The sequence below is a fragment of the Electrona antarctica genome (assembly GCF_951216825.1).
Source record: "Electrona antarctica genome assembly, chromosome: 8".
NCBI classification, from domain to species: domain Eukaryota; kingdom Metazoa; phylum Chordata; class Actinopteri; order Myctophiformes; family Myctophidae; genus Electrona; species Electrona antarctica.
Window position 1 is genome coordinate 2,334,371 of NC_136789.1, and position 25,953 is coordinate 2,360,323.

General features: G+C 39.7%; 1 protein-coding gene across 1 annotated transcript; it reads left to right on the plus strand.

Moving 5' to 3' along the window:
* The first annotated feature begins 978 nt into the window (after positions 1-978).
* Positions 979-25,626, plus strand: tmem164 (transmembrane protein 164). Its single transcript, XM_079507430.1, has 7 exons — positions 979-1,924; positions 10,969-11,018; positions 11,624-11,690; positions 16,506-16,584; positions 23,351-23,451; positions 23,763-23,986; positions 24,097-25,626. The coding sequence occupies exons 1-6, from the start codon at positions 1,487-1,489 to the stop codon at positions 23,967-23,969; spliced, it is 942 nt and encodes a 313-aa protein (XP_079363556.1). The 5' UTR covers positions 979-1,486; the 3' UTR covers positions 23,970-23,986; positions 24,097-25,626.
* Positions 25,627-25,953: the final 327 nt, after the last annotated feature.

Sequence of the window (25,953 nt, forward strand, 5' to 3'; positions counted from 1 at the left end):
CTCAATAGGTTCAGGACTGGACATGGCCCCTGCTTGGCCAGCCTTCACAAGTGGGGCAGTAGCTCAATCCCACTGTGTGCGTGTGGTGAGGTGCAAACTATGGAGCACATCATAGAAGTTTGTTCTCTCCAAAGACTGGAAGGAGGATTAATCACCCTCCATACAGCAGACCAGGAGGCAACCGCTAGGCTAAAGGACTTTGCATTCGCTAAATAAATAAATTCCAGTATTAGCCGACTCCTGGCTGCCAAGTTGCGACAGTCAAAACTCCAAAGCAAGGTCTTCTTGAATATGCTTCATGTCAATTTGGCATCGACTCCACTAGTCCACTTCCAGCCATCGATTGAGCACATACCGGTACACACTTTTACACAGGCTACCAGAGCCAGCTCTGTCTGCACACACCACTAGAGGGTGCGTTCTGGACGTGTATAACGGGACTGGAGCATTAGGTAACATGAGGAGTGTGTGAGTGAAACACTAGACTAGAGGGCAAGGAATGCTCCTAAATATGAGGCCCTTGTTTACTATGAAAATACATGAATACAACAACCGATTGAGGTTGGAAATATACCAGCTCACATTTCATTTTATGATTTTATCACACATTAGATTTAGATCTTCTCTCCGTCATCAGCACCGGGTACATCCCATAGCCCGGAGCGGCGCTGCCTGGCTGGCGCGCCATCGACCATAAATTAATCAATTGATTCTTGAAATTACCTTCCCAAAATGATGTTCACTTCAGTCAAGGGGTTGTTGGGTAGACTAAGTATTGTAAGATAACCTATAATAAATAAAATAAAAACATTATTTTGGTAGAATTGTCTGTTTTATATGGTTGGTTGGAATAAACCTGGAATAAACCTAGACTAGACCTTGACTTTCATTACGGCTGGAGAGATCAGATAAGAGGAAAGAATGTGTAGCCTCAGCCTGGCATCGGAGGTTGCTTAGAAACCAACTATAGCCAATCACGGGCCAGCCGTCCATCCATACACACTATGGGATCTATTCTACACTATCTATGTTTTGGGGTGCCTTCATGTTTTGTAGCTTAGCTAGCTCTGGTACTGACTATCTCTAGTCGTTGTTGCAAACTCGGTATTGTGACTTTAATGTGGGTAACTTGAAGCCCAGCTAAATTACATGCTAGCGTCACTGTGCTAACTGTACACTGTACACTGTACACTGGTCACAGGTCAGCCGCTGCCGCACTAACTTATGCGCTTTAGGGCATCTTGACACCGATTTGATGAGTGTTTATCTTTTAGCATGCCTGCTAATTGCGTCGGGGGGCTCACCGGAGGACTTTACTAGTTAAGGTAGACTTGGTAACTACTCCCAACTACCTGCTAGCAGAGCTGCTACACCAGGAGCAGGTCTGTAGGAGGAGATATAGCTTGTATTATTGCCGGGTGGTGGATCTACATGTCTGCCTCCCAGCCACACAGCGGATTGCAAAAGAGCAGAAACCTTGCAGTTCATGTTTCGACAAGAAGTCAATCCTGCGTCTTTTATTCCGTCTCGTTCTTATCTTTTCCCACAAGAGAAGAGGAACATGTCCAGGTATAACATCTACAGTCTTTTAGACTGGGTGTACGGCGGCGTGGACCCTAAGTTCGAGGGCAACGGGGGCCCCGAGTGTGCCGCCTTTCTCGCGCCTCAGCAGCGCATCAGTGAGACCCTGGTGATCGTTGTCATCTCTGTTGTGGAGATCGCCTTGGCACTGAGGAACATCAACGTCTCGAAAGAACTCAAAGTGAACGGAAAGGACTGTGCAAAGACGAAGGAGGACAGCCTAGGGAAGAACCTGTTGCTCGTTGCTCTGTGTATGACTTTTGGAGTAGAGGTCGGGTTCAAATTTGCGACCAAAACCGTGATCTACCTCCTGAACCCATGTCATGTTGTGACCATGGTACAGGTAAGCATTGCACACGTTTCTAGCCTTGTTGATTGAATTCCTTAGTGTTATATATATATAAGACATCATGTATTTGTATATGTGTGGTGCTGAAGTTCTACTCTAAAACGTTGAAGCATACATTTAGTTCTTAGCCTCATTATCATCAATGACAAGTTTGACAACATGGAACATACCATAGCTGTAGGCGCCTATAGTCGTTAGAAACTGTATAGTCAAATGAGAAGCAAAGAAACCCAGCACCAACAGTATTTGAACATGTAGGTAAGTCTACTAGAAATACTTTGCAAACATTTGTTTAGATGTCACAGAGCTGGGTTGTCAAACCACAATTATTTGCATATTCTTTTGTAGCTCATGCAATAAACGTTATGTCGAAATCAGTGATCATGTTAGAGCAGGACAGATTAATCAGTATTTATTAATATAAACATTAATTGGGAAATGGAAAAACAAGTCAATGACTGGTGAATAAACTTCTCCCAGCTCTGACCAAGTTGTGGAAACATTACAGCTCATGTTTAATTTTGTTGGACATTATGAAGTTCTGCATACATTTTGAACAATTCCTGCAAGAAAATGTATATTGATTACAAAAGTAAGAAGAATTGAGAAAATGTATATCGTGGTCCATTTTCTCAGTCTAATAATAATAATTTCCCCACATCCTACCTGTTGAGCTCTACTCTGAAAGGCATGGGAAGTGTACTTCCACTTATTCCAAGGGTATGTGACTGCAATGGAGAAAAACCTGTTCCGATGGTTAGTGTGAGCTGCTTTTGAGTCAAGTGAACATTTATGACTATGTAAGAGGTCAGTTATGTGTGGACTTTCTCAGTCGCTGAAAGGAAACCATTGCATTATTGTGTGATATCCTTTTATGAGCCATACTGTGAAATTAGCTCTGGTCCATAGCCTTCTACTGCTTCTACGATTCTGCCCTGCAGTATAAGGCTATGGGACTTTCGGTTTTAAATCTCAAGTCGAAATCAGACCAGCCTCTCCTCTTTAGCTTATTTTAAAATAACGTTTTTGCTATTCACCAAAACAAAGGCTGGTTGTGTCATTAGAAAGCCTACTTTCCTTAGTGGACGCACTCTGAGCCCCCCACCACACGTATAAACGGTACTTTTTGGCCAGAAAGGGATTTTCTTTCACCGGAGGAAAAATATTCTCTATGAGGCAGTTCTCTGGGCAATATCGGTAGAGGGCGCATTGGAGTAACTAAAAGTATTTTTTCCCCGGTGGAAACAAAATCCCTTTTTGCCCAAAAAGTACCGTTTATACGTGTGGTGGGGGGCTCAGAGTGCGTCCACTAAGGAAAGTAGGCTTTCTATTGACACAACCCGTCTTTGTATTGGTGAGTAGGTCAAACGTTTGTGAGATTTCCACTAAAGAGGAGAGGCTGGTCTGATTTCGATTTGAGATTTAAAACCGAAAGTCCCATAGCCTTATACTGCAGGGCAGAATCGTAGAAGCAGTAGAAGGCTATGGACCAGAGCTACTGCGAAATTAGAACCTGAAATTTAACTGCAAATTAAAGAATTGTTGTCCCCACCTCTACTCAGCAGAAGCTTCTGCTGAAATTTCTTTTGCATTTTGAAAGTATTGAGACACAGAGTCAGACCACATCTGCGTAATGAGGAACACAATGCAATGTAACGGTTTCCCATTTAAGCAATCAAAAGGTGTAATCAATCAGAGAGCCCTTTTAGCATGAGCCTAGAGAGAAGTTGTTGAGAGAGAGAGGGGAGCAAGCAAAGTTTGTACAAAGGGTAGACTGAATGTTTACTTTTGTAAAATAAGTATTTCCTTTGTGAGAGAATAAAGAAGTATCTCTAAATGCCTTATACAGGGCTTGACACTAACCTTTTGAGTCACTTGTCCAGGCACAAAAGTAATTTGTCCGGAGCATGAGCACACAAATAGGCCTACATTTTAAACTATCTGTAAGTTGCTTTTACTTGGTGAATAGATGTTTGAATATTAGGTGAATATATTTGCAAGCTAATAGCCCTAGATTAGAATGTCTATGATCTTATTATATTTCATGTATTCCAAATACACAGCCATAGATCGGTCCTATCCGCGCACGGTTACCAGACTGACCTCGTCGGCATTTAAACTTATAGCACTGCCTGTGCACCCACCCAATAATTAATTCCTAAGACTTGGAGTCGTTTTGGGGACTAGTTTCATATTAATTTGAAAGTTCTGTCAGAAAATGTGTATTTAGTCAAATTTTTCCACGAGCTGCACACGGACGACATTCTCTCCGGCGAGGGGCCCGGAATGAGTGCAGGACTGAACATATCAAAACTTTAGTATGGGGCACACAAAATAGGTTGTGTGATCAATTACCCAACACCAATCGCAACACACCTGTCAATTGTGTGCGCCGTAATGTTTGTGCTTCCCGAACATCGACTGTTCCCAAAGGAAGTTTTTATATTTTCAGTCTAGCTTTTCCTCATGTAAAAGTGGCGATATTTTAAATAACACATGTTTCAACACAACTTTCACAACTAGAGGACAATATCTGACTCAATTCTTAGGAATTAATTACTGGGTCAGACAATATTGTTGGCTTGTATGAGCGTCACAGAAAAAGCGAAACCAAGAGTCACTTGTCCAACGGACAAGTACAATTTTAATGCACTTGTCCGGGAAGATTTAATACATGTCCCGGACAAGCCTTAATGTCAAGCCCTGCTGCTTATAGCATATTTATTTGAAACCATCAATGATGAAGTATATACAAAAAAGCTGAAGTCAGTGACCTCGTGGAGTTCTGAGATACAAATCTAACTCAATGGATACAAAATGAATGTAAAATGGACCTGATTACAAAATAAGCAGGCGTCCTTTCTGTCTGTATAGTAGTCTCTGTTAGGACACCCCATTCAGAGTTATCCATAACAATGTGAGCTTATAATGGATAAGTCATCTGAAAATGAAAATGAATGAATAATAAAATGAACAACAATGTGATTCTGAATTGAGCACAATGAACCACAATGGAAAGCCCCCTCAGGGTTTTTTGTGTTATCCTTTTAGCATAACTTTTGACTGTACTACCTTATTATTACCTTACTTATTAAGTATTCAATCAATCAAACAAACAGGACTGAGTTGTCCACTTATTTAACAAATCGGTGAAGCAGACACAGGAAAGAGGGTTCTGGCTTTATTTGAAACTAATAGCCAAGGAAACAATTTGGGTCCAGATATTGTAAACAATTTGATCATTATACAGCACCACACATTTACATGGGAGTGGAAATAAGTGATGATTCAGGAGTATAAGAATTGAAAGCAGAGAAAGTACAATATTTTGAGGTAGTGGCCATTGGTCTGCTGTTGGTGTCAATGAGAGAGTTTGTGTAAAACAATGTTGTAAAGGAAATGGGGAAGTCGGAGGGCCCCTCCCCTTAGTTTTTCTGTTCTTACTGAAGGGAACAATAGGAAAGCAGATAGTACAGTACAGTACAGTACAGTGCTGGTATTTGGACCAACGGGGACAAATGTGGATCTTAAACACTTCCCCACAAGGCCATGCACACATTAACGTGCAGTCTAAAAGGTTTATCTGGCTAGATCAGATTTCATTGGAAACATTGTTAAATATTCTGACTGTGTACAAGTGCCCGAAATCCTTATAATAGAGGGTATGCACGTGACATCATCATCAAACCCGGAAGTTATGCAGGAACGCCTACTGAGTGGCAAAAAACTACTTTCTGGCCTTGACAGCCCATACATCCAAACAAAGAAGTCCTATCTGATTGCATTAAACAACGTTAAACAATGTTAAACTCACTTTGCATGTTGCTTTGCCACTCGATTTGCCACTCGATGTGCCATTCACTTTAAGCATGTGCATACCCTCTATAGCTGGATTGAGTATGCTATTATGTATTAGAAGTTTGAATAAAGTGCTGAAAAATGCTTTACTTTATTTAATTAGTGGAGAGAGATTATTGACACATCATCAAATGCTCTCACATGTATAGCATAATGTTATGACATTGTATATTAATAGCCTAGTTGTTATTTTATAGTATAATATTTCTGTACTGGAACAGACATTGAGGTACTTTGAATTGAATGTGCTTGACTTTGTCTTTGGAAAGCTTATAAAAACCTTAACAGCCTCATATAAACTCTGATACAGCCCGGCAGTTGGAAAGTGGCAGGAAACCAATCATTTCTCAAAATGAACCTCTACTTGAAGAGACACAACATGAGCCAGGAAGTACAGTTCTGCAATTCACTGACTAGCTTTGACTCTAGTTTGACTGGTGGGTGATAGCGGTGAAATGGAAAGTTCTTTCTGCAGATGGTGCTGCCATGTGGGAAGGCCCTCTAGCTACCAGGGACCAGCATGTAACGGTTTGTGCCGGTTAACTTGGCTTTTGAAGGCACTCCAATTAAAGAATGTTTTGATCTTACACTTTTCTTTATTGTAATGCTCATTGTGCTCCTTCACCTTATGTGACCTCATTTTGCGGGATTTGTTTATCCGATTCTGAATGAGAGAAATTGCGTGGAAACTCCCTGCTTACATAATTCTGACAACTCCCTGCATGACATATTTTGTTGTGTGATGTAACTCATAAGGCCTTTTTACCTTGTTTTACCTAGTGTAACTAGCTTAACAATTCCAATATGTATTGACCAATCTTTTGATTTACTGTAACAAAATGCAATTTGACATTTGGAGCTGTCCTTCACCTCACAGAATTGTATGCGTTTAACTATGATGACCTGTTTGAGGTAGAGTTAGTAGGTATAATCTTAGGGGAGTTGGTATCTTTAAAGGTATATTCAGTGATTTGACTTAATCTAAATATCACTTATTTTTTCTTTTTTTCTGGATAATCCTCCCTACTATAGAGTGTGCTGACCATATAAGGAGTTCCTCCCTGTCCCCAGTGAGCCCCTGGCGTCAAAAAACCCTAGTTTCAGTTTTGGTGGCAAAGCCTTCATCCAATCAGGATGAGAGGGGCCTTCCTCCAATCAATCGAGTGGGGGCGGGCCTTGGTGCACATGCTGTTGGCCTGTTGCACTTCCCCCCACTGTAGAGCGTGCATGTGCACATTTTGTTACCGGGGCGGACTGGGTGGTTTTCCAAATCACTCAAATCACTGAATGCTCCTTTAAGGGGACAAAGGCAAGAACAAACAAAAAAGGGAAATGTATAACTGTCAGAGGGGTGAATCTGTGGAACGGCCTGGACAATGTACTAAAAAAGTGCAGTTCAATCTATACATTTAAAAGAATGTATAAATCAAAAATAATATAAGTATAAAACATTAACAATATAGTTTGCCACCTTTAAATCATAACTTATTAAGTATATACTCATTAAGATATAGTAATGCTAAAACTGTAGAATAACCTTTATTTTCATGTGCATTTCAATTGTGAATTCTGAGTGATCAAATTTGTGTTCTCTTCTCTTTCTTCTTTTTCTCTTTCTTCTTTTTTTCTTTTTTTTTCCTGTATTTTGTGTGTTTGTATTTTTTTCCTCTGTTTGTCTGTTTTCCCCTGTTTGTTTACTGCCCCCCATGTGTGTTAGATGTATTGTATATATTATTATTTCTGTAGGTGTAAATAGGATAGGCAAAATAAGCCACTGGCTTCAGCCTATACCTTTTTGGTCTAAATACTAAGTTATAATGATCAAATGTAATCAATGCAATGTTCATTCTATGACCAAAATAAACTGAACTGAACTGATGAGACGACAACCATGTATACTAGTTGAGTGAGTTTTGGGTAATGTAGGATTGTTGGGCTGCTGGTGACTCAGACTTAATTGCAGGGCTGTGGTTTTAGACTAAGGCACACGACCTGACAGGGCCTGTGTTGCAGGTTATGTCATGTCCTGTCTCTCTGCATATCTTACATTTCTCAGCGATACCCTTTTCAAATAAACTTCATGGAAAAGGATTAGCATTGGCAGCTTCCGCCATCATACAGAGGAGTTGGCCTCTGTATGATTACATAGGGCGGCGGTGGCTCAGGGGTAGAGTGCCTGGATGGGAACCGCAAGGTTGCCAGTTCGAACCCGGGCTCCCCCAGAGTTACTGTCGAAGTGTCCTTGAGCAAGACGCTGAACCCCTAATTGCTCCCGATGTGCTAGTTGGTACCTTGCATGGTTTCCGCTGCCATCGGTGTATGAATGTGTGTGTGAATGGGTGAATGTAATGCACACTCTATGTAAAGTGCCTTGGATAAAGGCGCTATATAAATGCACCATTTACCATTTGGCCCTCCTTGACAAAGTGCTGTTTTTATTTAAAGTAGTATTTTGGATAAGCAAGCACATATGCAAATAGAGAGTCAATCCTGTCAGAGTTGAATTATGTGGGAGTTAATCTCTTGTTGTGCTGTTTAAGTGTTTTGAAATGCAACTGCATGCATGTTGCCAATTGGTACATTTGTTTTGAATACATAGAATGACATTGAGTTGTCCTGCTTAAGAGAACTATGCTTCTTAATTTGTTGGAACAGGAAATTGGAATAAACTTTCTGTGTATTTATACATGCATGTTCTGTACTGTTCTGTACTGTATTCTGTACTTAGAATTTGACTTGGTCTTTGTTTAAGGACAAGATGAAGGAGAGGTACTGTTTAAACACCCGGGCAGGTATACAAACACAGCTAGCATGCATAACCTTCAAATATCAAAGGGGTGTCAAAAGTGCAGCCCGCGGGCTAAAATGTGACCCTGGGACGAAATTCATATGGCCCGCGGCTTCATACCTGAATTGTATTATGAACAGACTAGTATGGGACATTTTTACATTGAAGATTTTTTTTACCTGGGGATTTCCCAGAGTATAATTTATTAATTTGTCAGTATTCCTTGTTCCTTGTATTTCTTTTGTTTATTTTTTACCTTGCATGCCTGGTTACATTTGGTAATGTGACATAAGGCTGATAAAAGGCTGAGTTACACTTTTTGTTCACAGCACACAAGACCATTGATATTAAATATTGATGATGATGATGATAGTTAAATAGAATCATTTAAATGTGATGCATATGTATTTATCTGTGTTCTGTGACTTTGTTATAGTCCGAAGCTACATTATGTCAGGAGATGTAGTTGGTATTGGGTGTTTTAATATTTTCTAATATGGCCCCCTTTGAAAAAAGCTTCCAGTTAAATTCACCATCACCTACAATTTTGCCTCTCTCCTCTTCACTTACAAATCTCTCTGCACCCTGCCTTGCTCCCATGTACATATCTGACCCACTCCACCAGTATACCCCCACAAGGAACTTCAGTCCTCAGACATGGGTCTCCTCTCCACCCCTCGCACAAGCTTGCAAACTATTGTGGACAGAGATTTCAGTGTGGCAACCCCCTCCCTCTGGATCCAGCTCCAGTCAGCAGTGATGGAAACATGACACTTGGGTACACACCCACATTTTTTCCCCTTTTCCAGTTCAGTGCTACTGTGAGAGAACTTCTCCTAATTTCAGGGGAAGAGGAAATAAGGAGACCAAGTGCCCTACAGTGCAAATAGTCTTATAGTGAGAACAGCGTAGGCCCACCAAATGCAGGGCCAGACTCAGACTGATGGTCCCGAGGATCTTGCATAGATTGAAAAAGAGAATCCTAGATTCCACAGAGATTAGTCCTTAATTCCTTCACTTGACAGTTAATATTCTGTATTCTGCAGACTTTCGAAAACATAAAATGACTTACTTCAGGAGAGGATGATCTATACATTTTGGTACATTGGTTGTTTGTGAATTAATGTTATGTTCCATTAACCAGAAATCATATCTTTCATGACACTTTGGCTCTGAGTGCTTGTCACATTTACTCTTCACCCATATTGCAGGGCACTCTGAACTCTAAACATTATCTCACTATCTTAGTTAGATAACATGTTTTCGTTTTCACAACCATTTGGCCTTGTGGTGTTCTTTTACTACAGATCCCTCCTAACATGCATTGCTCTCTTCAGTCTGAGTTTTGAACTACAAATGAATTATGACTACATCACCCAATATTCATGTTTCCTGGACTTTCAGGAAATGACAAGATCTCTAGGGAGTTGACACGCTTCTACTGTGAGCCTTTCTCATGGGCGGACATTGTCCCCATGACAACGGCAAATTGAGATAAACTATAACTATAAGACATTTTGTCATACGTGGACTTGTGGAGAGACTTTTACTGCAACTTGGCTGTATGTGAATTCCATTTCTCTCCGAATACACAGGTTATCTTAACAAATTAACTGCTCGTGACGGAACGTTCCGCCAATTAGAATCCAACCGGCAACCGCTATTGGCGGAACGTTACGTCAGATAAGCTTTATTATTGATATCAAACCGGATCGCTGATTTATCTTTTTATTTTTTATACAGCCGGACTAAAAGGCTGAATAACTCTAAATCTACGAAGCTCTCCATGGTTTTGATAAAAAACGTGCAATGTTCGGAGGTCTTTGCTGATTATCCGGTGATCCCGATTGGAACATTGGCGCTTTCTAGAGCAAGGATGGCTTCATTTTAGCTCGCTAGCATTGACGCTAATTATTTAGCATCTAAAATGGCTGCCCAAGCCGGACACGTATCTATCCTAAAGTTCTCATCTTTAAAGGTTTAATATCATACTAAACATTTTCATAAAATGTATTCCTGCTAAAGCTAATTCTAAACTTTACAACTAAAAGGTTTTATTACTATTTTGGGTGAATTACAATTGTAATCAGATTACTTCCAGGGATATTCTACATTTTGGCTGACCGCCAAAATGTAGAAATGCTCAACCCATGCTGTCACCTATACTTAGCCTGTCTCCAGCCCTGAATCAAAAATTCAGACTGAGTGTCAGGCTAACCTATACTAGCACAAACCTTTATTTTGGGAATATGGTTCACATTGAAAATTTACTTTTTGCTGGCTGAAATCACTATGATGACACACACAGGTGTAGGTCCAGAAAAGTCATAGAGGCAGAGAAAGAGATGTAATCATGCATTTAATTTGACATTTTCCCTGTCTTCCACAACAGATCTTCTTATTGGCTTGTCCGCCAGGTAAAACGGCGATGGTTGTTTTCAGGTGAGTACGACGAGACTAATGTACATAGTAGATACTGGTAGCAAAAATTGTCCTGAGACAAAATCTTTAAACCAAATTTAATCTCAGTCACTTGCTTTAACATTCCTAATAATATTAATAATGTAGTAAATGCATTTAAATGCAAATGTTTGTAGAGTGTGAGTCCAGAGTATGTTAATCCCCTGCAAAGCAGTGAGCACTTTATAACTGGGTTGTGAATAGTGCTGTATAAACAAATGTTGTTTTGGCTACATCCCACATGTCATTACTACATGCATGATCTGTAACCTCATACACCAACAGCCACATACGGAGAGTTTAAAGTGGAATTAAACCTTTAGCCAATATTGTGAGTTTTCTGCCAACGGTTAATCACTTACTTAAAGTTAAACACTCTTATTAAACAGTTCTGAGTTGGTTCTGTACTTGGACCACTTCTTTCTGTCTACATCAAATCTCATTGCCAAAGAATTTCCCAACTCGAAGCCTTGAGTTAGTTCAAACATCCAATTAAAATTGTCTTAATTGTATAACCAGATTTTCAGGACAAGATAATAAGGTAAGAGAGAATGATTTAATATATATTTTTCCATGTGTAATTTCAGGCTTCAGGTTCACATGTTGAACGGTGCTTTATTGGCTCTCATGTTCCCTGTGGTCAACACTAGACTGGTAAGTAGCCTACTATTAAATCTCAAAACTCTTCAAATATCTTGAACATCTTATGGTTGACATAAGCATTCCCAGCTCACTAATATCATTGTCTATTGTGCAAGGGTCCTGTCACCCAAAGCCAGTCATTGTGAATGCTGCAGCATGCTTGGTCTTCAACCAGCCAAAATTCTCACATGTCTCCCCACTTTTCCACTCCCTCAATTGGCTCCCGGTTGCTCCCCGTTGCTGTCTGCACAGAGTACAAAACTCTGATGCTGGCCAACAGGGTTCCCACGGTCAAAATATTCCTGAGAAAGTTTTGAAATTAGAAATAACTTTTTCCAGTACTGGAAAAGTTTTGAAATGGATCAAAGGTCCTGGAATTTTATTAAGGATCCTGGAAAAATATCTGGCTATGCATTTTTTGGGTAATTATTTTGTAAATAAACATTTCCAATACATCTTTACACGAAATATGTAACAAAAGTAGTTTTTTTTCTCCGAACGGGCTGCGTGATTGCAGCATAATGTATAGGATGTGACAAAAAGAACAGCTCTACAAGCTCACAGTTCGCTTCAGCGTGATGCGTAGTTCCTTTGTCATGTGACACCAACCTGTGCAGCTGCAGAGCATGAGCGGAACGGTGAGAGAATTGCGCTGACTTATTGTTATATAGTCCTGGCAATTGGGTTAAATATCCTGGAAACGTTTTGAAATTTCATTGGAAAAAATGTGTGATAACCCTCAACCAAAGGTTGGCACCCCCATATCTTCAAAGTCTGATCAGACCCTAGTACAACCCGCCTTGCGCGCTCAGATCAGCCAACACAGGGAGGCTGGCAGAACATTCACTAAAACAGCCAGGACAACGCTCCACATGTCCCAGACTCTTCTCCCTTCTGTCTCCAAAACTATGGAATGAACTTCCCTTTGCAATCAGAACTGCAGACTCACTCCCAATCTTCTACCACAGTCTGAAAACAGACCACTTCAGACTCCATTTTAGCCCGTAGCACTTGCACTAGCCTCGACAATCTTACAGGCGTATGCCAAGGCTAAACTTATGTAATTTACATAGCATTTTATGTAGACATGGCACTCTATAGTGTGTGTAAGTAAGTTTTTAACTTTTTATACTGTTAGACAGATGCTACGTTCTTAGCTTCTTTAATATTCTTGATGACTAATTTGCCTGAGAGAGCCCAGATGCAGGCAGGAGGAGGGAACTTGTGAACTCAATACTGCCGCAATCTGGCGGATTCAGGTTACAAATGTCCCACCCTGGCACCAATAACAATATATTATATATTATACTGTATCATTTCAGTGGACTAATCCCATTCAACAGCACCAGTTGCAGAGAGGAGCACATACACCTATTTTATGCCTCGTTGCATAGAGAGGAAATATTGGCCAAAATATCGTCCAAAATCGGGTTTTCCTCCGAATTACGATATCGGTGATATCGGTGCCGATAATCGTCTGTTGCCGATAATCGGTTGATCGCTAATATATAGACATGACTTTACAAACCCCAAAATTATTGAATCTGTGAACATATAGCTTGTAAACTTGGTTTCTTATTTCTTGTGTGCGCATGTTATGTGTATGTTATGTGTTTTGAGAGATCTCTCTCTCTGCTGTCTTGTCTTGTCTTTTATTCTGCTTTATTCTGTTATTTCTTCATTCCGTCTCCTTGCTGTTATTTAATCAGAATAAAGCTGAAATGCTGTATTTAAACAAACACATACACACTGTAATATGTCTTAATAGACATGTATTTCCATAAAGGCCATTCCAGCACACTTCTGCATTGATTTATTAAAACAGAGGTGGACATTTTTGTAACAAGGACTGCTGTCAATATGAATAATAGATATGTACTAAATATATATGCGTCTTGTAGCCTACATTTCAGGTAACAATGTTATTTGAGACAAAACAGAATTGAACCCTTGGACCCTTTATAGAGTAAGACGATTAAGTCATGTGTGAAACATGTAAAGAATGAAGTGAAAGGTTAGTAGTTTTAATAATAATAAAACTTTATCTGTATAGCACCTTTCATGACATGAAATGCAGTACAAGGTGCTTTACAGAGCAATGGTGAAAAAAGCAAGGCATAAAACAACATTAAAATAATAGCAGTAATGCAATACAGTGAGGACATGAATAACAACAAAGAATTTAAAAGATCAACTAAAAGCAATAGTGTAGAAGTAGGTCTTGAGCTGTGCTTTCAAAATGTCTACAGAGGCTTCCTGGTATAGTGGGAGTTCCACACCGTCAGCCTGTAGAAGCAGAAAGTTGCTTCACTGTGTGTTTTAGTTTTAGGCACATGGAGCAGGCCAGCAGTGGAGGACCTGAGGGGGTGGTTTTGGACATATCTAGGCAGGCAGTCATGTAGGTAGGACCGCTGAGAGCTTTATGAACAAGTAAAATAATTTTAAAATCAATCCTAAAAACAACCGGAAGCCAATGCAGTGAAGCTAAAACTGGATTAATATGTTCTCTCATCTTAGATTTAGTTAAAACTCTGGCTGCCGCATTTTGGACAAGTTGTAATCTGTCAGTTGTTTTCTTTGGCAGTCCAGAAAAACGTGCATTGCAGTAATCAAGCAGAGGGAAAAAAAAGGCGGTGGATCAGCGTTTTTGCATCGTCCAATGACAGACAGGCTCTGATTCGGGCAATATTTCTAAGGTGAAAAAAGGCAATCTTGGTAACATGATTAATTTGTGAATTAAAAAGGAAAAAATGATAAATTATGAATTAGAAGGTTGGATATAAGTGTTCTTTCGTTCCCTCAGCTTTGTTTTCTTTGTTCTCTTGTTGAGCTCTATGTTCTTTTGTCTTTGTTGTTTTCTCTCTTTTTTATTTGATCATGTAATCATGGTGAAAATTAATGGTTGGTAGCAGCATCAATTAGAAGTTTTTTTTAAATGATAGATAGGGGCAGGTGTCAATAAGATTTATCTTCTTCCTGCTCCTTTTCTTTTCTGTTATGGAATATGTAAAAAAAAAAAAAAAAGTACAACGTAAAATGAATATAATCGTAAAACCACAACTGAAATGAAATAAATAAATATGAAATTAAATTAAATGAAAATTATTCAGAATCAATAATGACCCTCAAGTTCTTTACTGTACTGTTACTGTCTACAGTCAGGTTGCCAAGTATGGTTGCCCTAAAAGAGCAACCAGACTATAGTAAAACACTTTATTATTATTTCTAGAGTAACTTATTATTATTACTAGTCCTTACCCGTTCTGAATATATGAACAGCAAATTATGTTCAGTGTGGGCGTGTGGGTCTGTTGCGCGGAAAAGTGTGTCCCAGTATTAATCTGTGTCCGTCCCAACATGCATTTCACTGGTGACACGTGATGGGTTTTTTTTGTCGCAAATTCATTTAATTAAGATGAATGTTAGAATGTTTGGCGTGTGTAATGCAGGGCCGATTGAGGTTGGAGGACAGGGCTGTGCGGCGCTAGGTTCCGTGAGGCGGTCCGTGCGTCGTGGCGTTGTGAGATGGCGCAGAAAGCGAGCAGCTGTCTTGCTCTATGCTAAGGAAGTACTCTGACTGACAGACAGCGACCGAGCGATTTAAACAGCGAGCGAGCGTCTGCTAAATTATTAGATAGATTATGGAGTAACTAGAGTAACTTATTTTGACGCACTACTCCTCCCACAGTTTTGACTGTACGCACTTGAGCCATATGTTAAATCGACCGGGAAAATCGGGAATCGTGTGCTTGCTCATTGCTAAGAGAAATGTATATTTTAATTATTCGTGCATTAAATTTCCCCATTGACATGAATGGGAAAATACGAAAACTCACATTCAAGTATTTTTTCCTCAGACCGTAAGTGCTATAGTTACAAAATTTGGAGGGGAGGTTCATTATAATTACTAAAATTAATTAACTTATCATTATATCGGTCGGCCTCATGGTGGCGCTATAACAGCCCACTTTATGTTTTGGCTTATAACTCTTGAACTGTAGGTCGTAATATCAAATGTCCTTTTTCCGTCAGGATAGAATTTTCTTCAAAACACACTTTTTGATCCTCCACCTACAGATTTTGTCCAAATCGCACAAAAATCGGTACACATGATCTCCGGACCTATCCGATTAAAACTGGCAGAGTTTTGATAGTGCGTATCGTTCGGCCGTAATCGGCTTCCGAAGTTAGTGGCAAGGGCCTATTTTACAAAAAATGCCACAAATCACGAACGGAATGTCCAATCCATCCCAAATTTGAATCACATGTCGCGGGTGGTTTAATCAACCGAGAGCCAAAAGCAATTCCATTTTCATCCATAGGGGGTGCCGCAAATGCAAAACATTTGACCGTTGACAAGCGAAATTTGTGGGAGGGGCCTATATAAGCAATTGCGGCAACCACACTTTGCAATTTTCTAAAATTGCGACATTTCTAGTTATTGATTCTTTCTGCTCACTAGAACCGATTATGAGAACTTCTGTCTTATCCTCATTTAGCTTGAGAAAGTTCTCACTCAACTTTGATGCTAGTCGCTAGATGCTAGACAGACAGGTCAACAACGGGTCTAAAGCACAGGGATCATCTGGTTTTGTCACTGTTTTTTGACAAATGGAGAACTTTAGTTTCAACTATGATTTATGCTTCATTCATCAAACAATGCTGTCGTGTGCTGAAAATAGCCTACTGTAGTGTACAAGCTCATGGCTGGCATCGCAATGCGCCGTGAGCTTGTAGATGTGTGTGTGTTGACTCCAAAAGTATGACAGAGTATAAAGTTTTACACTGGGTAAATTAACTGAGGTGGTTCATTTCTGCTATACTCAGCTTCCGTTTGAGAAGGAGGTCTACTACATCCAACATTCCATGCTCTACCTGGTGCCTGTTTACCTGTTCAGGAAAGGTGGTGAGTTTCATTCTTGTAACAACTTGTCGTCATATTCCGTTTTAATTTGAACTTGAACCCTAGCACCCTCTATTCTGGGGGCAACAGTCTCTGCAACAAGCTCACAACTTGGTTTGGTGTAGATGGAAACAAGTACACCGTAAAAAAAAAGAAAAACATTTGGGTTAAATTTATTTGTACACTCCAGAGTTAAAGGGACATTTCACCGTTGGAAGAAACTCCAGTCACTCAATGTTAATAGTATTTGTAGTAGATAACAGTAGCACAATTTGACATTTGCACTCTATGGCGCGACCAAAATGCACCGCACAACCCAGGGGGGCCCTGAAATTTTGTCTAGCCTGGGGGCCCTTGGGAGGGTAAATCCGGCCCTGGTCATCATATGGGCATACCTAACAATGGATGCCAAAACAATGGGAAAATTTCCACTTTTGTTGTATAAAGTCCAATATCAATTACTTCCTTTAAAAGAAAACGTGATGCGTGATAGACTGGTAGTGATGACGTGTCGAGTCCCGCATGAATAAAAATTAATCTTGATTTCAGTCACCTGGTTTATTCCCATCGCTACGCGTTCCTCCAACACAGCTGATGATGATTACAGAAATACTCAGTTTTCTCATTCAAGATGACATCCAGACAGTGTATTACTCATTTTAAACTTAATCAGCACACTAAAATATGTATCTGAAAACATTATAGGTTAGAATTAAGCCACATAGTAGCTGCATGCTCTGTATGACTTGTAAACAACTCCAGCATCGCAGAGCTACGATCCATAGCCTGAAGGGGAGCGTATGTTCCCCAGGTTCTATGTTCCCCACCATGCAAAAAAGGTTCTTTGTTCCCCACTTAGAATAAACCTAAACCAGAAACCTAACCTAGTAATTTTAGTAATTCTAGTAACACTAAAAGTATTTTAGCAACTTAGTCCTAGTGTTACTTTTAGTAGCAAATTCTGATTTAAACTCAGTCTTTGAACAATCCATTGAACTTTAGGCCTGCCTAGGCGTCTTAGCCAACTAAAAATTAACACTGGCATAAAATAAACTAAAACATAATTGCTCGGACTCTTCAACAAAGATGGCAAAAACAAACATTCTTTGTTCTGTACTTATACATACAATTGTATAGTACAAAACACTGAAGTCCTTAAACCAGAAACCTATAACGCTAACCCTAAACCCTAAGGTAAGTGGGGAACATAGAACCTGGGGAACATAGGGATGACCCCGCCTGAAGGGATGTGACGCTCTGATTGGTTCAGAAGCACACAGCCTTCCGTTTTAGACTGAAACTTCAAAATAAAATTCCCCAAAAGCCCTTCTTTAAAGGTTTCATGACATTAATTTTCATTTATTTTTATTCTTCATTTTGCTTTTAGGTTTTATGACCTCAATTACACCCAAAAAAACCCCGGAACTTTGAACATTCAGTGGATTTTCTGTGGTCACTGGTCTGGGATCATGGGCGTAGTTTGAACTTGACCCCCAGGGGGGCGATACGTCGGGAAGGAATCTTTTTACCTTTTATTTTATTATTTTTGCGTTTTTTACAATGCCCTAACCCCTAAAAATGAGTTATTTAGGTAGTAGGCCTACAGCAGCACACATACACACACAAGCCTGCTTCCAGCACTACGGGGGTTTCATGTTTTTTAACTGACAGTTTGCTGTTATTCTGGAAGTGTTGGCATGCAAAACAAAATACTTTTGAAACTGAATATTCCATCCATGCATGCTTCTTGTAATAAAAGGTGGAAAACGAACGTTTGGTTTTTCCAAATGACTTTGTGGGGAATTCCTGTAAAATAGTCTGCTTTGGACAACCGTGTTTTCCCCCAAGATCATGATCCACCCGGGGGGCTGGGTTTGTTGTAAACTGCCTTTTACTTTTGCCAAGTTGACTACACAGGTAGGAAGACGGAAGAGGTCAGAGGTGGGTTGGTACCTGCGTGTCTGACTGACTGACTGACTGACTGACTGACTGACTGACTGACTGACTGACTGACTGACTGACTCACTTCCGTCGCAGGTCATTATGAAAATATAATAATGACTACTAAAATCAATTTATTGTAAAACAAAACATAAAACAAAATAGAATTCAGATTTATTTCTGTTTGAGCCAGAAAACCCCAGACCACTGAAAATCTACTGAATGTTAAAAGTTCAGGGGTTTTTTTGGTGCAATTGAGCTCAGAAAACCTACATTTCTTTTTTTTTACAAAAACTTTTTTTTCATGTCACAATCCCTTTAAAATTATCCAGAAATCCAGATTTTTTTTTAGTGAATAAAACATTATTTTTAACAAATCTCTATGGTAGAGTGTGTTAAAGGATAATTCCAGACCAACCGTTTTCTTACCTTACACAACTCCATTTCCAGCCCACCGCAGCCCTGTGCGTGTGCAATGGGTTTAACGGCAGATCACCCACTACGGCAGCCCATTTGGGACAAAAAACACTGGATAGTAATGCGACATTATGAAAGACAGATAGACAGATAGACAGACAAAATAAGTCTAATAATCTGGCGTTAAACCCATTGCACTCTTGCTGATGGGTTTCCAGATTGGCACTGCAGTGGTTGGAGAGTTGGTCTCTCCACTCTTCTATTGAGAAATGTACAGTAGGACAAGAGATTGGTGGACAAGATATATCTCCTTGAAGCTCAAAGCGCAATATCTCGGGGGGACCTAGAACTTGGGGTCATATGATCAGGGACATAGGGAAGGTGTATTCTGCAAGCCAAATAGTACACCTTCTGTATGTCACTTATCACATGACCCCGAGTTTTAGACCTCAACTCTAGGCAACTCAAAACAACTGTAAGGTATATTAATGACATACCGGTAGATCAATGTTGAAAATGAGTGGTATTCCCCTTCAAGTCGGTGGTTCTCAAAGTGGGGACCCACAGGGGTCCTTGAGGGGGTTCCAGGAGAAATATATATATATATATATATATATATATATATATATATATATATAAAAAGAAGAAAAAAAAACTTAATTTGAGGGTCCTTGACATGGAAGAAGTTTGAGAGACTGGTTTAAGTGGTGTTGTGTGTATCCCTGGCACATGCTCGTTGTTCTCATTCCTTCCATCTGCAAAATGTTACCAGACGGACAAATCACACACCACCCTTCTCAATAACACTTTCTTTCCATAGGCAGTCATTTTGCACCCATATGCACCGCATGTTGTTGTTTGTAATGTCACCGTGGAACATGGAATACACAATGTTGCTGTGGGCCAGAAACCTTGTATGGCCACATTTCATCTTTTGTCATAAATTAAAGTTATTGTAAGTCATGTTTTATGTTTATTTTTGTTTCTTTTGTGTGAAAGGTTTAAAGCTCTATATTCAGATAGTAATCATTACTGTATATAGATAAAGTGTTTGTTCAATAACGGGGGTCTCCACTTCTCTCCAGCTCTTTAATAATCAGAAAATATATTATCAGGTGGGTTGCAAATTTCACCTAATCAGGAGATTAGGGATGTTAACAATTCATCAAAAATCAATTAATCATTGTTAAGAAATTCTTCAATTAAACGTAACAGTTAACAATTAATTGAATTCTTTGGTTCTATCATTGGGCGGTTTTCTGTGAATGTAATGCTGTCTGCGACTGCGTGCATGCGGCCAAAGAACGCACATGTGGGCCGGTTAAAAAAAAGTCCCCCCCCCCCCTCCACCTTGCTAGCCACAGAATTTCTTTGTGATGTGATGTGACAGACAAAGATGTCATAAAAGATGCCATTGCCTGGCCCTGTTTCTCAAATGGTCATATAAATATTTGATTAAGGAATATAATATGCAAAATGATGATTTTTATGTTACACATTATTGAGGTTAAAAGATCCATAAGGTTAGAAATTATCAATTAATTAATTTTAAAGGAGATTTATCAGCTTCAATTTGATTGTCTTCCATTCCGATGTTGTCTTCTCAATTCTTTGTATCATCACTTCCAATCTCACTTGTTTATCCTGTATCCTGAGTTCTCTCTCCTGAAATTTGGTATACCATGTACCCCATTAGAGTGCCGTGCTACGAGCTTGTAGGTCCGCTATTTTTGAAAAATCGTGAAATGTGGCGCAAATCTTTGCTTCTGGGGAAGTCCCTGGAACAACATATTTTCAAATGGGGGTCGGCGGCCAAATACATATATTTTTGGGGGTCCTTGACATGAAAATGTTTGAGAACGCCTGACATAGAAACACAGGGTGTTTCAGAAAACTGTCAGGATTTAGAAGACATTTTATAGAATCGAGCTCAGGTCTAAATGGGTTAAAATGCATTTTCTGTTGGAAGACCTCTGTTACTGAAGAAACACTACTACTGCAATGATTACTATCAGAATATAGAGCTACTTAACATTATTTTAACAAAAAAAGCACTTACTGCACCTTTATTCCCTTACTGCATTTTATACCTTGTCATATGACAGTGTCACGCACAAGTAGTGCTATGAGCTTGTAGATCGTCTATTTTCACTATTTTTGCCCTAAATGGGGACACCAGGTCAAAATACTAACAAGAGCTTGAGTTAGAGCTTGTGATTAAATTATAGCTAACACGTTATTTTTCCCCTCTATTTACTGAAAATGATCGATTTGGGTTTTGGCCATGATTTTCGACCAACAGCAACAATATAATGTATACGTTATGAGTGCTTTGTGTATGCAGTCCATCCATGTAGGTGTTCTTTGTTGTATTTGGGATGGTGTGTCCTTTGTGTGAAGGCAGAGCGAGCCAGAGAACAAGAATGTCATTGTATTATTATGCACATGTTAATGAACTTGAACTTAAACACCTCATCCTGGTGCTAGGAGAGAGTAATAAAGAAGCTGTGTCTATCATGGAACCATAACACTTTCTCCATGTGAAGTGTGGATTTAATTGGAAACAGCCACACTGGATATCAGGATGGAATATCTGAGTCATTGTTGCCTCTACAATGTAGAAGCAACAAAACTCCTTTTTACTCCTCCCTTGTAACATGACATGGCAGCACAACAAAAGGAAATATTCAACTTGTCCCAGTTAGGCTCACAGTCATGCAGAAATAAGGAGTGTCTTTGTGTCCGGGTGTCTGTAATGGTTTGTTTTCTATTACCATGGCAAAGCATTTCTCTATTGTTGGGGAGGGATGCATGAATGGTATGCTTAGCTTTGATGTCTGTTGTACAGTAGGCTATGTCTCTGTTTTGTTGCCTCTGCTACCAGTTAAATCTGCTCCTTTTATATAATATATGAAGGAAAAGTGAGTGGAAATGCAGAACATTTTAGTTTCTCCGCTGTCTAAGAAGGCAACAGTGGGCAGAGATTGAATTTAGGATAGACTTTGTGCTTAACAAGAAATCTCTAAGAAGAGAATACCAGCACTCACGGACATGTCATTTAAGGCACTTTTAATATTTTATGGTTGGCATAGTATGCTGCAGACAGCACAGCGTATGCGTTTCGGCTTGGAGCCTTCGTCAGCGTTGCATGCTATAAATAACAGGAAGTGTCACTTTTATAATGTCGGGGGGGTACGACACCTTCCCTTGTCCGTGTCGATATAAACAACATTCAGCCAAAACCCAAAAGTGCAATCATAATACAGCAAAATACACAGTATTAATATGAGAAACTATGAACATTAATGGAGCATTTCATGCCTGTCTCTGAGTCCTTTAGCCAATAATTATGCAGGTACACTGCACATATTGAAAGATTCAATGTGCAAAATGGGACTTATAACATTGCAGGTAGTAGAAAATGCAAAATTAGCTGCAAAGTTTTTTTCTTTTTTTGACAAGACAGGTTGAGCAACAAACCACATGTCCGTGAGTGCTGGTATTCTCTTAGAGATTTCTTATCTTAAGTTAACTTTCCCCGACCGCGCACCCGGTAAATATGTATAGAGACAGTGAGACGAATTTGTTGTGCGGGCTTCCTTGCTTCATAGACTTTGTGCTTGCCTACTCTACAGGCTTTTCAATCAATTACATTGTTTTAAACTTGTCAGTGTGAGAATTGAATTGAGTCTACCTGTGCACTGTGAGGAAACTACAACTTAATGTCATTGTCAACCGACATACATTATGTGCTTGTCCACTGATTTACCTTGAGAAACAGACTACAAAAAAAGGAAAGGAGGACAATTTGGAACCAGACTTGACTTTGTAGAAGAGGACAACATGGGTCAACTCATTCCAAATGTGTGGGGCCAATACTGATATTAGGGAGCAAATAAAACTGTGCATCCCCTATGCCAGTTCCCTCTTAACCATCAACACCGGCGTAGGGTCCATTGGGCCACGCGGGCCAGTCAGTTTAGAGTCTAAACTGACAAAGCTTTAGACAGAGCTTGCCCAGTCTAACTTCGAGGAAACCACTGAGGCGAGCCCACTTTGAACAGATTTTATTGTGTATACTTTGTATCACCTGCACTGTACTAAAGAACACCTGTCATATGAGCCGTCAGAACCATGCTTTAACGGTTAAGGCATAGTTTGTTTTACAGGTTTGCATGATGCTTGTTTTACAGGTTAGGTTAAGGCTTAACCTAACCTGTAAAACAAGGAGCCCATCAGCGGCCATCGACCCCAGGCTCTGCGAAAAAGGTAGCCCCGTTGACTACTGAGAAAATGAAAAGGGATGTGGGGTGGGGTTCTCAATCTCCTAAAAGATGTGCACTGTGCAAGTATGACCTCTGACAAACACTGACAGACAAATAATAGTTGTTGTGATTGTGTCTTTCTGCAGGTGTGTACAAACCCGAGCCACTGGGTGACATGTGGTGGGCTCTTCTATCCACTGGCATTCTCTTCCTGTACCATTTCCTCTTCCTGCAGGGTCTAGGCCTGGTAAGATGGAGCCATCTACTGGATACACATAATAGTCCATCATGAAAATATTATGTTTAATTCGGGGGTTTGGGGAAATTCTGTTGTTTTAGGCCAATCGGTAATGACAAGTGTACAGTGAATTAAATGTTATCAAATGCCACTGTCAAATCTGATGGATTTGTTATTTTTTTAATAATTTATTTTCTGTGAAAAGGTTTAACAATTTAATTATCTTTTATCAGAAATTATTATTAAACCTCGTTTAATGTACTTAATAAAACATGTAAATCACTCCTTTCTCTCCCTATCGCATTTTCTTTCTCTTCCAGGTTACTGAGGTCAATCTCAACAACATGCTGTGCCCGGCTGTGTCGGACCCATTCTACGGCCCCTGGTATCGGGTTTGGGCTGCAGGGCACCAGACCCTATTGACACTGATTCACGGGAAGGCTCTCACCATCCTATCCCAGCATACTGGTCCTGTGTGCAGACACTTGGCAGATTCTGTCAGACTACGCAACAAGAAGGTTGACTGAACATTCCTGAAGATGCTCCCAGATGATAACCTGACTCCGCCAGATGGGGCAGCAGAGAGTACACTGGGTTAGCAGGAGGGGGGAACCCAGTGTACTCTCTGCTGCCCCATCTGGCGGAGTCAGGTTACCCAGATGAAGCCTTTCACTCCAATCGCCTGTTTTCTTTTCTGTTTTTTATGAATCCTTTAACACACTTCAGTTTTTACTGTAACAAATGAGCATTTCAGGGTCAGTGAATAAATGTCATTCCTTTTTAGTATTATAGCTGGCTTGCCCGCATACTTGCATGCACAAACACAATAGGAAGGGACTAACGGTAAACATTGTGGAGTTGACCATATTTAGCCTTTATCGTCTTTTGAGGGACAGAATTTGTCCAGGACGAGTAAGTGAAATTGTAAGAGAAAACGTCTTCACGCTGCCTTTTTGTCAATGCAATCGTCTAAGGAAAGAACATGGGGATATCTCCATTTTGTCACTCCTAAAACTGTAATTGTTAAACTTCAATTATCTGCGATAACTACACCAGTTAGTATGTATATTAGTGGGTGAAGTTGCCGGTTCATTTATATTAAGTTACATTTTCAGTATATGTAAAATATTGATATATAAATGTTATAAGTTGTTTATAGATCGTCTTAAGCGTCACGGTCCATGATCCAAGTAGCATTCTATTGGCCATTTATGTCCACCTCTTCGTCTGTGCTGTCATGACTAAAAATAGAAGCTCACATGGTTAAATATGTTTTATGGTGTGTACAAGTGATATGCATCTGTCCCCACTTGACCTACTCAATGGTTGAGGTTAAATAGGAAGGAATAAGCCAGGTTAATGAACAGGAGAGAAGTTTGCAGATTCTACTGCTCCTCAGTCTTTTCGGTTATGATCATAATGATCACTGGCACTTGGGTTCTTTTTCTTTCTTTTTTGTATTGACATTCAAAGGGATATGTAAGAGAAGAACAGTGCAGTATAGAGTACACTGCTTATTTTTCAAGTCAGTGTCTTGTAACTTTCCAAAAAATATGACTGTGTGCCAAGCCAAGGTTGATCTCTGACTAGACTAGTCGAAACTGGTGTTGCTGCTGCTTAACCAATTGAAACCTAGTGTTCCTATTTTGGGCATGCCAATGCCATTATAGGCAAAGGTCCCCCCCCCCCCCCCCCAAAAAAAAAAGAAAAAGGTTTACAAGCCCACAACACCTCGCATCGTGATGTGAAATTGTGATCATAGTTGTGAGCTTGTAGATCTGCTATTTTCGCCTTGACAAAGTAGAAAATAGGGCTGGTTAACAAGTGGTTAACATTGCTGGTTAGCCTACCATAAAGGGCAGCCTAATTTAAGTTTAACATGTTCAATGTTAACAAGTTACAGTTACAGTTTTTATGCCTGAAAAAGAAAACCTGCCGATACTGTGCATGGAGCCTTTTCTGAATATATTTATTTAAAATCCCTGTTCTAAAATAAGTATGCAATTGAAAATAGGAAAACTTTATTCATTGTGTCCCAATTCTATGTATGAGGAATGTGTGTATTGTAACGCATATTTAACTGTATACAAACTAATATTCAACTTTAAAGAAAAAAGGGATAAAATAAACTTTTGTATTTTTATGTGTACTGTGTTGTATTGAACAATAAAAGTGATTTCAGCACTCATGCTCTCAATCATTTTTATTAATTTATTATAGGACATTACGTCTGCATGTGTGAATGGAAGTTAGGCCTATTCCTGGTTTTGAACCAACATCACTTTAAGGGTGTAGATTAATTGTACCCTTGCCTGAACACTTAAGTAATTTAAGTTAATTGGAATGGTACGATGTTAAGTATAGCTACGGAATGATACCACTAAGTTCTACAACTGACTCTAGCTAGCCACTAGCCCACTACTAGGCACTAAAATCAGTTTCTCTTTAAAATAAATCTGTTTTAGTGCCTCAATCCACCCAACGATGGGCAGTATATATATTTTTGAGCGG